The sequence below is a fragment of the Lonchura striata genome, chromosome Z (assembly GCF_050655825.1).
Source record: "Lonchura striata isolate lonStrDom1 chromosome Z, ASM5065582v1, whole genome shotgun sequence".
NCBI lineage: Eukaryota > Metazoa > Chordata > Aves > Passeriformes > Estrildidae > Lonchura > Lonchura striata.
In genome coordinates this window covers 38031571-38044297 of record NC_140740.1, presented here as the reverse complement: position 1 = coordinate 38044297, position 12727 = coordinate 38031571, and the positions used below count along the sequence as shown (strand labels likewise).

At 41.2% G+C, this 12727-nt stretch overlaps 2 protein-coding genes across 14 annotated transcripts in view; one reads left to right on the top strand and one right to left on the bottom strand.

Moving 5' to 3' along the window:
- LOC144248372 (uncharacterized) overlaps positions 1-12186 on the bottom strand; it is a 38263-nt gene extending 26077 nt beyond the window's left edge. For all 3 annotated transcript variants that reach the window (XR_014951268.1, XR_014951269.1, XM_085566640.1), the window contains exon 1: positions 9342-12186. Coding sequence is in view for 1 of the 3 variants with exons in the window: in XM_085566640.1 (XP_085422766.1) it covers positions 9342-9781 (440 nt within the window). In the remaining 2 variants the exon portion in view is untranslated. The remainder of the gene's footprint in view (positions 1-9341) is intronic.
- LINGO2 (leucine rich repeat and Ig domain containing 2) overlaps positions 9297-12727 on the top strand; it is a 487462-nt gene continuing 484031 nt past the window's right edge. For 7 of the 11 annotated variants that reach the window (XM_021529248.4, XM_021529246.4, XM_077790471.2 and 4 more), the window contains exon 1: positions 9297-9437. The gene's annotated coding sequence lies outside the window, so the exon portion shown is untranslated. The remainder of the gene's footprint in view (positions 9438-12727) is intronic. The other 4 variants (XM_085566636.1, XM_085566633.1, XM_085566630.1 and 1 more) reach the window with 1 other exon arrangement.

Sequence of the window (12727 nt, the reverse complement as noted above, 5' to 3'; positions counted from 1 at the left end):
TAAATATTTGAGCACAACTTCATGAACTTGCCCCTACCCATGTATTTCAATTAGATAAGCCACATCTGGAAGAGGCCACGATAAATAGCTGATGAAGATCAGTCTTTGTACGTGCAGATATCCTGACAATTTATGCAACCTCAAGTTTTTATCTTGGCGAATTCTGTTCAAAAGTTACTTGTAGGTAAGTTAGAAGGAGTGAACAGGAATTCACACAGATCAGATGTCCCTCTTTTCTTAAACTCCCAATTGAATCAGAAGACTTCTGTTTGGGAAAGGCTTGTAGAGGAACACTGTACCTTTCTGTTGAATCCAGTCTTGTCTCTTTGCGTGACTTTTTCTTCAGCTGATTCTGCCAATAGCAGAGATAGAGCAGATAGCAACCTATGTGCTGTCAAGTCAAAGATGCTTTGATACATCACTGAATTCTGAACCAGGCACCCTTCTGTTGCTAAGAGCAGATCTACTCACCTTATTAATGAATTACATAACTTTCTCTTTCAAATTTTGACCATGAACACAAATATTTGAATAGTTAAATACTGTGCAAACTTTATTTCAGTTTAAAGTGGATGCACACCAAAAATATTCTTTATCCTCATCAAGCAGTTTATTTTTTAAATATTCTCATTTTTTTCTTCTAAATTCTTGGCATTCTTAGTATATCATGTGACTTCTGCAATTGGAGTTAAGGTTACTCTAATTACTGAAGCAACTCTTTTGAGGTAAGAATTTTCTTTGTGTCTTCACTTAGAACATTAGCTAGCACAGCCCCACTGCAGCACAGAAACAATGAAATCCAACAGCGAGTTCTTGCCCAAAAGGTTTTACTTACGTCAGTGAGGGTGAATTTCACCCCAGATCCTGGAATGCACAGGATTGCAACAAGTCAGACATCAGTGCTTCCTTTTGTTCTTTTAATGGTATAAAATAAAATAAAAATAAAAATAAAAATTAAAAATAAAAATAAAAATAAAAATAAAAATAAAAATAAAAATAAAAATAAAAATAAAAATAAAAATCACATGGTGCAGCTTTTAGTGCATCAGTAACATTTTTAATAGCTAGATTTGTAGATAAATGTATGCAATGTTGATACCCTTTCTGTGAATAAGAACAACACTGATCATTTCACAAAACAAGTTAATTAATTATCTCTATGTCCTTGAGTTGCAATTTTATTTATGGAAATTAACATAATTTTAAATAATGAGCAAACATTTTTTCTATTTTTGTTTCTTTTGTCTCGCTGTCTGCCTGCCAATTTCAACTTTTGTTTAACATCTACAGTTGTTGTATTACTTTGGTTATGCAATCACTGATGACTAGTGAAAACCTCCTCATACATAAGGAACCAAATCAGTAAAATTAACTCAAACAAATTTTCATAGGAGAATATCTTACAATAATTGTCAAAGCAATTTCAGTAGAATCTGGCAGCTATGCACAACATGTTCTAAAATTACTCTCAAAATTTGTTAGCAAATAATTATAATTAACTTATATTGGCCTGTTTAAAGGTATTTAGAGATAAAAGTTCAGTTTTCATTACCTAAAAAGTAAATGTACATTTCTTCTAGGTGACTAATTATCTCAAATTAAATCCATTTTAGTCAGGTAATGACGTTTTGTCTCCCCATTAACTCTGTAAAATACAAAGTTGGTTTTAGTTGAAGAGATTACGATATTTTCATCTTCTGACAAAAACTGGATTTAAAATTGCACCTTAATTATTATTGTGATATACTTTGGAAATATAAGGTTTGATAGTGTTTGCACCTGTTGCAGTTTCAGAAGTTTTTGTTCCAAAAATGCATAACAAAATATGAGTAATGTCTGAATAGATACATTTTCTGTTAGATAGCAATAGCTGGAAATCTGAGTAGGGCAGTGATGTGTTATTGTTTTCCTTCTATCAGCCTTAGTATCGCCATCTGGCTTTCGATTATGGAAGTGCAACAAAATCTATTTTTAATTTATCTGTGGTACCATGTGGTACCACAGTCAAGTGACAGAGTCACAGAATAAGTTTAACCAAAAGTTTTACGAATATCGACCATTCAACTTGTAAACAGAAGCTGCATATGAAGTACTAAAATAAGCAGTCTAAGGATTCAGGCACTGGAACTTGGTGAGCTTAACCTCCAGGGAGTAGAGACTGCAAAATAGCCTGGTTCAACCAACAACATCCTGGATGATTTCTGGGACCACATCAGAGTTTGGCAGCCAGCCTTGCTTTAAGACAGTGAGATTTTGATAGCAGGAGTGTGGACAGACCATTAATTTGCCATCTAATCCATAGAACCCCCAGGATTATTTAATGCATTAGAACAAGAGTCCTGCTGCTTGGAAAAAGTGGTGCTATTGTTCATACTCATCCAAAATGTGAGGAGGACTGAAACCAGATTGTGCTTTTGTTTACTAAATGACTGGAGTCATGCAGTATAGCATGGGATTATTATGTAATGCACAAATGGTTTTGGAATTTTTCTATCTCCATGTGAAGAATCTTGATGATATCAGAAATGGCAGAAACAGTTTCTGTTAGAGAAACTGTTTTGAATCCATGACAATTTTGTTAAAATGAGTATCTTCTATACTACTCAGTAAATACTACCAAAAATGGCTGCTTAGTTAAATATAAATTATTCCAGGTTTAACTATGTTATAGTTTAGCTGGGATAGAATTAATTTTCTTTACATCACCTGCTATGAGGTCATGTTTGTATTTGTGAACAGGCTTGATAAGGAGTTTTTGTTATTGCTGAGCAGGGCTTATGCAGAGTCAAGGCCTTTGCAGCTCCTCACGCACCCCACCAGAGAGGAGGCTAGGGATGTGCAGAGATCTGGAAGGGGACACAGCTGGGACAGCTGACCCAAGGAGTATCCCACAACATACGGCATCATGTTCAGCATATGAAGATGAGGGAAGAAGGAGGAAGTGGTGGATGTTCACAATGAAGATATTTGTCTGCCCAAGTCACCAGTGCATGTGATGGAGCCCAGCTTTCCTGGAGGTGGGTGAACACCTACCTGAAGACATGAAGCAGTGAATGAATGACTTGTTTTGCCTTGCATGGCTTTTACTTTACCTATTAAACAGTCCTTATCTCAACCCACAATTTTTCTCAGTGCTACTCTAACAATTCTCTCCCCAAGCTGACTCTGGGGGAGTGAATAAGTGGCTGTGTGGTACTTAGTTGTTGACTTGGCTTAAATCACAGCACACTGAAAATAAATTTTGTTTATTTATTAGACCATCTATAAATTCTTGCTATGAGCCCTTATTTCTACAATACTAGAAACAGACCTAGTGATTTATCAACTACCATAATACATAGGACTTTCATGCAGGTACAAGGCATGTTCTGTTAGCTTTTGTTCACAAGTTTTCTTGCATGTACCTCATGTTCAAATTGTATACATGTATTTTAATTAAGAGTATTGATAGGATAATTGACAACTATGTCAATATTTTAAAAAAGTTATAAGATGTTAAATAAATGCTAGAAATAAATTACCCTTCTTCAAGAAATGACAAGCAATGTCAATTTTTTTTATCTGTCAACAAAACTATTGCTCTTCCTGCTTTACATGTATGACAAATACTACAAATTAACCCTAACATTTTATGATTTAGAGCAGCTTCTGAACAGCAACAATAGCTACATCCTGTTCTTTAGAAGAGTACAAATGTTCTGTATCTGAAAGTGTTAATTTTGAAAATTCAGGTTGGCTTCACCTATGAGATACTCCTATTTTACACTGCTAAATTACATCCTCTTAATGCTATTGATATCATACTTATAGAAACTGGAGCAAAGTAACAGTGAAGAATATAAAAAAAATTAAGAAAATTATAAGCTAGTTTTCTTTAAGCTAAATTTCATATGATTGTGATTTAAGAACATTAAGTGCTTTTCTCAAACTCTTTCTACCTCCAACATTCATGCAATCCTCAAATAAAATGGAAGTACATAATGGCCCTCCATGTCCATCCTCTGTAATCTAGAGCAGTGAATAGGAATGCATCATATCTTTACTTTTGTGAGAGTTTATGTTTACCACAGACCTCCTTGTGAACAAAGAAAGGATAGGTAATTAAGCACAAAAGAAAATGTATCATTCCTGTTCAGTCAGAGATGCATCTAATTCGGGCCTTTCCAACTTTTAAGAGAGGAAAAAATGCACATCTTCCATCTTTTGGGAACTGAATGCATAGTAATTGTGCATTGGAGTTATACTGCTATCTTTCTACTGGTATTTAAGAGGGATTGTTTCTTATCCAGAATTATTTTGTGTCCTCTAAAATTTAAATTTCTGATTTGTATTTTCTAAAGACATGATTTCTATCTGCTAAATACTTTTTAACGTAATGGAGACACTTTATATGTGATTAGAAGTAAAAGTGAAATATTCACCTTTGTGATGAAGAAACAGAACAGATTATTTATTGGGTCTGAACTTATTAACTTACTTATCAAGTAAGTAGTGATATAGAGACACATATTTTATGAAACCTCCTTCCTCAATGAGTGGTGACTGGGGCAAGCAGGTGGTCTACTGCAGTGAAAACTTGTATGGCAAGAAAAAACTCTGGGATTCCCACTGAGGAGCTACTGCAGCACATACAAAAGCTATGCAGAACTGCAGAACAGTACTATTTTAGCAAAGATAATGATTTGAGCTCAGAGATATATGTGATAATGATGATTCTCCCACAGTACATCTCATGACACTAAATTCTAAATTGTATCTATTTTGGCATAAAAATGTAGGCCCCATACATGCAGCTGTTGTACTTCCAGCAGAGGTCCTTTTCTCATTTCACAAACTAAGAATGTCGCCTTTGGCACGGATGGCAACAGTCCCACCTCCTTGACAACACCTGCTTGACAGCATACCCTGTCCACACTTAGAAGAGCTACACAACATAAGGGTGTCCACCCTTCAATTCTGGAGGTTTAGCAATTTTTTCCAGGTTTCACCCTACATGCAGAGACATTGCAAGTACAGGTTTTAAAGGACTAAAGTAGGATAGCCTTATAATCCACTGACTATATTTTATTCAGCAGAACAATTCCTAATTCCATTCAAACTACTTCTCAAAGAGGCAAAAGGAGGAGATGTAAAAGCAGGTGAACTAAGAAGATATTAGACCTTGAATTAAACTAGTGGCCGTGTAAGAGGTAGGCCATGGGAAAAAAAAAAACAAACAACTTTGACCATCAGTTTATTTTTTGAGTTCTCTTTCAGGGTTAGGAATAATCTTATATTATAAAAGGAATATGAATTTTTCACAATAAAATTTTTTCACAAGAAATTGTAAATTAGTATGAGCAGCACTTTTAAAATACACATATTTCGAAAATGCTTAAAATTTGAAGTTTCATTTATCATTGAAAGCACTTTTTGGAAACTTTAAACCATGTACTGATATGCATATGTGGATGTTAAATAATTTTTTCTTTTTTTTTTTAAATTTCTTTAAAGCATTTTTTTCTCTTTGTAGATACATATAAAGATAAGATCCAAACCATGATTCAACATATGATTTCATCCTAGCTAGATGCCAAATAATATGCTAAATACTGAGGCAAAAACACCATGAGAACACCATTGCAAGTCCAGTTCTTCAAAGATTCATAAGGCTAAGCATTACTAAAAATCTGAAAGAAACTTACTGTAGATACCAAACCCGATAGGAACAGCACTGTTTGAATTCTGGCTACAGAAACCTCTGAGGGCCAGTACAGTGACTGAAGGAAATCTTTACAAGACAACTAAAAATAGCTGAAACATTTTGATACATTTAATATTTCATGTCGAATTTTCAGTGATTCAAATATTATTTAATTTCATTTAAAGAAGGCACTGTAGTGTTTATTTACAATACATAAGGTAAATACATAATCATTCTTGTTTCTATAGGAACTACTTTTTCAGAGTTAATGACAAAGATCTTCTTTTCCCTTCCTTTTTCAGACCTTATGGCAAAATAGAAGTACAACACCCTTTCAAAGTCCCTTTCCAATAAAGAGCTAATGGTTACTTCTGAAAATGCTTTTAGATTGCATTATGCACATACCTCCTGAGAGGAAAAATCAAGTCTCATCAGCTTCGATTTTTATATGGAGCCCTGACTGAATGGCTAGCAGTACGGAAACATTTGGTTTCTTGCTCTGAAATGTTGTTTCATCTCTTCTGAAAGACAAATACCTACTAGTGAAAGGAAATGGTAGGCTTCTCAAGCTGCACTAAAGTTGGGCATTATACTGCAAAAGTATGTTTTATGATTCACAAAATATGCAAATTTCAAAGTTCAAAATACTTTGAACTGGTCATCACAACTGGGATTTAACTGAAGAGACACAGGAGTGTTGTTAAAGCTTTCAATTGCTCCATTGTTTAATGAAGGTCCATTTGGTTATCCCTTCTGCTTAAGTTTCAGTCTTTAATTTTTTCCAGATTTCACCTGTAGCATCTCCTTTCTTCAAGAACAACTCCACGGGCCCCAGTGATAACCTTAGCATTTTCCTGTTCCTATTTTTAGTTTGTAGCAAATCAGTCTTTATGTACAGGTATCCTGCTTTGCTTCCACTTAAGAGTAGCATGCTAAAGGTGGCAGTATTCAGAACAGAACCATGTATTGTTGACAGTACACTTCTTAGAGTAGAGGTACTACTTTATCTTGCTGACTATATACATTCAGAAAAATTCCACTGAACTGGCAAACTTAAAAAATGTCTATATGCAATATAAATTTCCATGAATATCAGTGCAATTTCCTCAGAATAGTTGTGTTAATTAACATCTTTGGGTATTCAATTTGAGACCAGTTCAAGGAACTTTGCAATATGTTGTCAGTCCTTTATAAATACAGGTTAATTCAAATAAGTCAGTGAGTTAATTGTTTTTGAATCCAGATAACAGGTTGTTTATTTTATGAAAAATAAAAGCAGGTTCCATTTTACTGTGTTCTCCCAACTCTCAATTGTTTCATTATGGATCATTCCTTCTTATTGTTGCTCGCTATAATGTAGTATAAATCAAAGTTCTCCTGTGAGGATGTTTAGCATGATTCTGGATTAACAGTGACAGTACTGTTTTTTTTATTGATGAGTGCATTATGTATATTATAGCATGATCAGATGTTGAAGCAACATCGAGATACTATTCTTTAGCTTCATATTTATCAATGGCTAAAGGTAACTAGTTGGCCTTTGGTTTATCTCCCTATTTGGGTGGCTCATGCCACCGAAGGAGCCAAGAGGAAAAGGGCTAGTGCTTGGGGATGCTTCTTGAAAAAAAAAAAAACAACCAAACAAACAAATAAAAACCCCAAACACATAACTTTTTACATTGGTGGTAAAAGAATAAAGGACTATTTGTGCTAATTTCCTTTATTCTGAGTCTTTCACCATTGCATGTCTGGGTTACATATGGTTTCATTTACCTCACACCCTCTTTGTTAGCAAAAATCTGTGAAAACTGTGTATGTGCACATACTCGTAGATTTATGAAAGTGAAGGGATAATACAAAACGTTGTACAACTCATAGTTACTATTTGATTCTTTGTGACTTTCATGTCACTGCTCCTACCGGTAAGTAAAATTCCTTAACTATATCAATTTTTCATCCGTTTTAGAACATGTAGCTTTCTGAGGATTGCAGCCTACAGACAGCTTTCTACAGACAGGGATATGATAGGGATAGGACTTGCCTCCAGAACCCCCCGCCCAAAAAACCCCAAAACAACAAAAAAACACTCCCCCCCCCCCCCGCTATAATTCTCAGAATCATTTTAGAGATCTGATATTGCTGCTCCTGAATTGCTCGATGTAAACCTGACACTGTGCGTCGTCCACTAAAAAATGCGTTAAATCCAACTATTTCAAAGAGTACAAAGAAAGCAGAGTGAGGTACAACTCCAAACCCCTAGCAGCACCAACTTCCGCAAGTGCAGGGAGGAACGGGGTCAGCAACAACTCTTCCATCAGCAAACGCAAGCCAAGCAAGCGACGAGGAAGCTGGAGACGCCCTCACACCACCGATGCGGGCAGCGTCCTCTCTGCAGCACGGTTCTGGGGAAACCTTAGTTGCGGCCGCTTGCAGAACACAATGCCAACGGCGACGGTCATGGATCCGCAGCTGCACCCCGTCCTGTCGAGCCCGTGCCTGTCGCCGCACCGCGCCAGACTCCAGCCAGCCTTCGCCCGCGGGGCCTCCCCGAGGCGCCAGCGCCGCTCGCCCCGCCACAGAGTGCCCTCCTGTCGATCGCCGCCTCTCCTTGGAGCGTGCCCGGAGCGGCCCCGTCGGGCGTGCAGCGGGACGGTCCCGGTGCGAGCCGCGGGGTCCCGCCGGCCGCGAACCCGCGCCCCCTCACCGCGCCGCCTTCGAAATGGCTGCCCGGCAGCGCGAGTCTCCCTCCTCCGCACTCCCCGCCGCTCCCGGGGGAGACACACCCCCGAACCGCGGCACGCCGCGGAGCCGGGGCGCCCCGACCTCCGCGCCGCGGAGCCGCCCTGCTCTCCCCGGAACGCTGCGAGGCGGGAGCAAGGGTGGAAGAGGGGGCATCAACCGCACCGCCGCCCGTGTCGGGGAGGCGGGGGCACCGATTCTTGCGGGGCTGTAGGGGCGCCGCACGCGCTCCCTCCTCACGGCGGGGAGGGTTAATAAAGGCCGGCGGCTGTCTGCCCACGGCGCGTCCGCAGCCGGAGGCGCCTCTCCGCGGCACAGCAGTCACTGGGTTAGGGGTGGCTCGCTCGCCTGCCCGCCCGCCACTCCGCGAACCGCTCTGCCTCTCCAAAGTGCCGCCGCTGCCTCTGCGGAACTCGCCGGCGTGTGAGCCGCCGCGCGGAAGGAGCCGCTCCGCCTCTAACAGAGACGCGCCCCCTCCTCCCCTCCCCGCCGCCCGCCAGCCCTCACCTCGAGCTGGCGCTACCTCCCCGCTCTGCCGCCGGCGCCTCGCCCGTTCGCCGCTGCGACCCGTTGCTTGTCCCCCTGGTGCCTGGCCCCGCCGAGGGGCAGGTGGCCAGCCCAGCCCTCTTCCCCGCTGCCCTGCTGCGGCTGCTGCGTCTCTCGTCCCCCGCTGCAAGGAAGTCGAAGAGACGATTGCCAAGCGGGAGGAGAGGACAGAAGAGGAGTGGAGCCGCAGGCGGCTCGGACAGTGCGCTGCGTCTGAGTCTCCGGGGATGGACTGGGCTTCGTCCTGCGCCTCAGCTTGCCCGCGGAGAGGAGGGCGGTGATTGTCCGCCCAGCCCGCCAGGGAGGAGAGGCACCCCGGTTAAATGTCACGGCTCCCCGTCCGCTCCCCGCCGCCACCCCGCGCATCGCTCACCTCGGGAGGGGGCTGTGAAGGTGGCGGCAGAGGCAGCCTCGGCTGCGGCGCGCCCCGCCGCCGCTCGCCGTGAGGGAGCGCCCCGGCAGCCGCCAGGTAAGCGACGGGAGCCCTGCCTGTACCGTCGGGGGCGGCCGCGGGGAGCCCGCCCGTGAGGGCAGAACAAGTTTCGTGGGGGGGCATCTGGAGGCGAAGAGGATCCCCGCGTCGTAGGGGTCTGTGCCTCCCGATGCGGGGGCTGTGAGGGGCGAGAGGCGGCGGGACGCGGCGCAGCAGAGCTCCGCATCGCCGCCCGCCCCGGCTGGCCTCGTCCCCGGGCCCCCGAGGGCTCTTGGAGGAGCGGCGGACAGCGCTGCCTGCCCGGCAGCGGAGGGTGGTGAAGAGGGGCTGTCGGGCTGCCCCGGTGGCGGGTTGGGGGAACGGGATGCCGTTCCCAGCATCACAGCTTCCCTGGGGAAGAGCTTTCCCCGCCGGGCGGGGAACCGTGCGATGGGAGCAGGAGTCCTCCGGGGGCTCCGAGAGACGTGACACAAACACAATAGTCCTTTGTCACCAGCGAAGAGATGCTTCCCCACCTGTGTCCGCTGCTGTGGTAGATGTGCTCGCTGATGTGCACACACTCCAGTACGTGCATCAGTAAAGTGGGTCTAGGGGGGTGATGATAATGCTGCACGGTGAGGGCACTGTTTTATCTTCTGCACAGCAAACCCAGAATAGCACCCCCCACCCCCCCCTTTTAGGGAGCAGCTCGAAGTACATGCAGGTGCTTCTGAACATACCTGGAAGAAAAATAACGGCAAGAATATCATCTACTTATTCATCATTTGTCCAGTCTCTTGAGTCTAAAATATAAGGTTCTGCAAGTCCTATTCTATAGTTGCTGGAGTAAACAGCAATGCTTCGAATGTTCTTAAGCATTTTCCTATCTAGCTTTCCTTGCCAAGCAAAGAACTGCAGTGTGTTTTTATTACCTGCTGCTGTTTTAAAATACTGTTCTTTCGAAAGACTTTCTCATTTAAAAAGAAAATCTTCTCATATAAAAAGAAAAACGTTGCAACACTAAACACTTCAAAAATAAATCAGATCTCAACTTGCATTGCTTGCCAAGTGCTGGGTGGTGGTGGTGGGGGCAGAAAGAAGCACACAGCTTTTCTGTGCCTTTGTCATGAAAATAAGCCATGCAGTCTTTATTTCAGTCAAAACTACAGCACTAGGGGAATGGAAGTGAAAATTAGTTTGCATAGTCTTCATAGAGGTAAGCCATAACCTGTAAAGCATGAACACAATAATTCTGAAGCCTTACCCCACTTTTTACAGTGGCACATCTGGAATCAACAGATCTACAATGTAAAGTATGTGTAAGATTTTACCTCAAACCAATGTATATGTCCTAAAACAATGATATAGCATTAAACTTACCATTCAGAACTACAACAGCTGCCTTCACATGACAAAAAAAAAAAAAAAAAAAAAAAAATTGCTAGGGGGTAGAATAATAGGGTATGCTTTCCTGAGCTTCTACCTTCCACTGAAAAGCCCAAAATTAAAAGAGATGGCCTCTGTTCCTTCTATATGCAATCAAGGCACCAGCAATTCCATTAGAGGTTACACCCTTTCCACGAAGTGTTTCATTGGAGCTGCTGTGTGGTCTATCTTGGTATATAACAGGCCACATAGAAGAATGCACTAACGCCAGTATGTTCCTACTCCTACTATATGAATATACATGTAAATAGCCCACTCAAAATGGGATTTGGGATTTTTTCTTCAGATCAGCATTTAAAATGATTGACTCGTCAGCTACTGTGCCACCTCCTTATTTTTCTTGAAAAGTAGTGTTTTTGACAGTAGCTAATATATATGAATCAGAACAGTGATACTATTCATTTTTGGTAAACAGAATATTCCTGAAAACTGTTTTAACTGCTCTGTATTCCCTCTTCGGAGAGTGGGAATAACACCTACATAGACTGAGCAACACAAGGTGTGATCAGCTACATAGAAACAGTGTGGTTTGGTACTACAGTAGGTATCAGATCTTTGTTACTGTTCTAGAATCCAGACATTCTGTGAAAGGGCTTTAGGAAGAAATGTTACCCTGCTTAGTAGCAGCAAGAGGTGAAAAAATACAAAGTATTAGAGAATCTTGTTAGCTTAAGCAGCTGTCCACAAGTACTGTGATTAATACTCTGTTGGCCTGCTACTGTGAAGTAATACCAGGATTTGGGTATCCTGCAGTTAAGAAAAAAGACCAAAGCAACTTGCCCTTTGTAGTTCTGAAGCTGTATCATTTTTCTCCAACACAGACAGTTAAGGAGGTCTAAAGATAGGAATATTAGCGGCCCTGTGCTGCGTTTAACAATGTAAGTCTATGTTAGTGCTTTTTTCATATCTTGTATTAAAGCCATTCAAATAACATAAACACAGGGTGTGGTTATTGGAGAGGAAGGGTATCAATAAGGATTCTAGGAGGATTTCTGTGGTGATTTTTCATGCTGATATGACTGTTGCTTGTTTGTAGAGGTTTTGCTTTTGTTGTTTGTATACCTTTTGGCTGTCTAAACTCTAGCGAATAAAGTGGGGGCAAAAAGATTAAGGAGTTCTGAAGGCACTGTATGTAGCTGTCTGATGGTTCATTGGCTCATCCTTTGTGAGAAGGTGGATTTCCTTATAGGTGTTGCTGGTAATTAAAAATCCAGATGATGGACAAATGGATTAAGTGGATCAATTTCACAATTTCAGTAAATTTATATGATACTAGGTACATGTATTGGTGGATTCTCCTATTGCAAAGGACCTTATTTGGCTACTAGTACTATGATACATTATGCTGAATGCATTCTAATTCTCTGTGCTTTCTCTCTCTCTCTTTTTTTTTTTTTTTGTACAGCTATTCAGGAAATTTAAGAAAATTCTATTTCTAAGATTTCTAAGTAGTCACTGATTGGCATGCCTCTGTCATAAAATTGATTTGGCTAAGGTGTGTCTAATTATGAATCTTTATAAATTATTGCTATTTTCTAATTAGTACAGTGACTAGTTTAACTGCTGATTTTCCAAAATGTTTTAATCTCATATGTTTTTAGCCAGATACTCATTTTTTCACCTAATTTGAAAGCATAAAATTAAGACTTTTCTTATTTTCTGGAATGTGTGGGCTTTCTGTTACCTTAGAAAAACATTAAAATAGATGAGATGACTCTGTAAAGAATGGGATTGAAATATTTGAAATTAATAGACATTGGTCCTCAAGATATCCAATATACCAATAAATGTTTACTCTGCTGAGATATCGATATTATTCCCGTGAGATATGCCGAGTAGAATTCATATTTAAGCTGCTTCCCATATCATAAACCTTTTGATTCCTGGGGACAATTTCATTT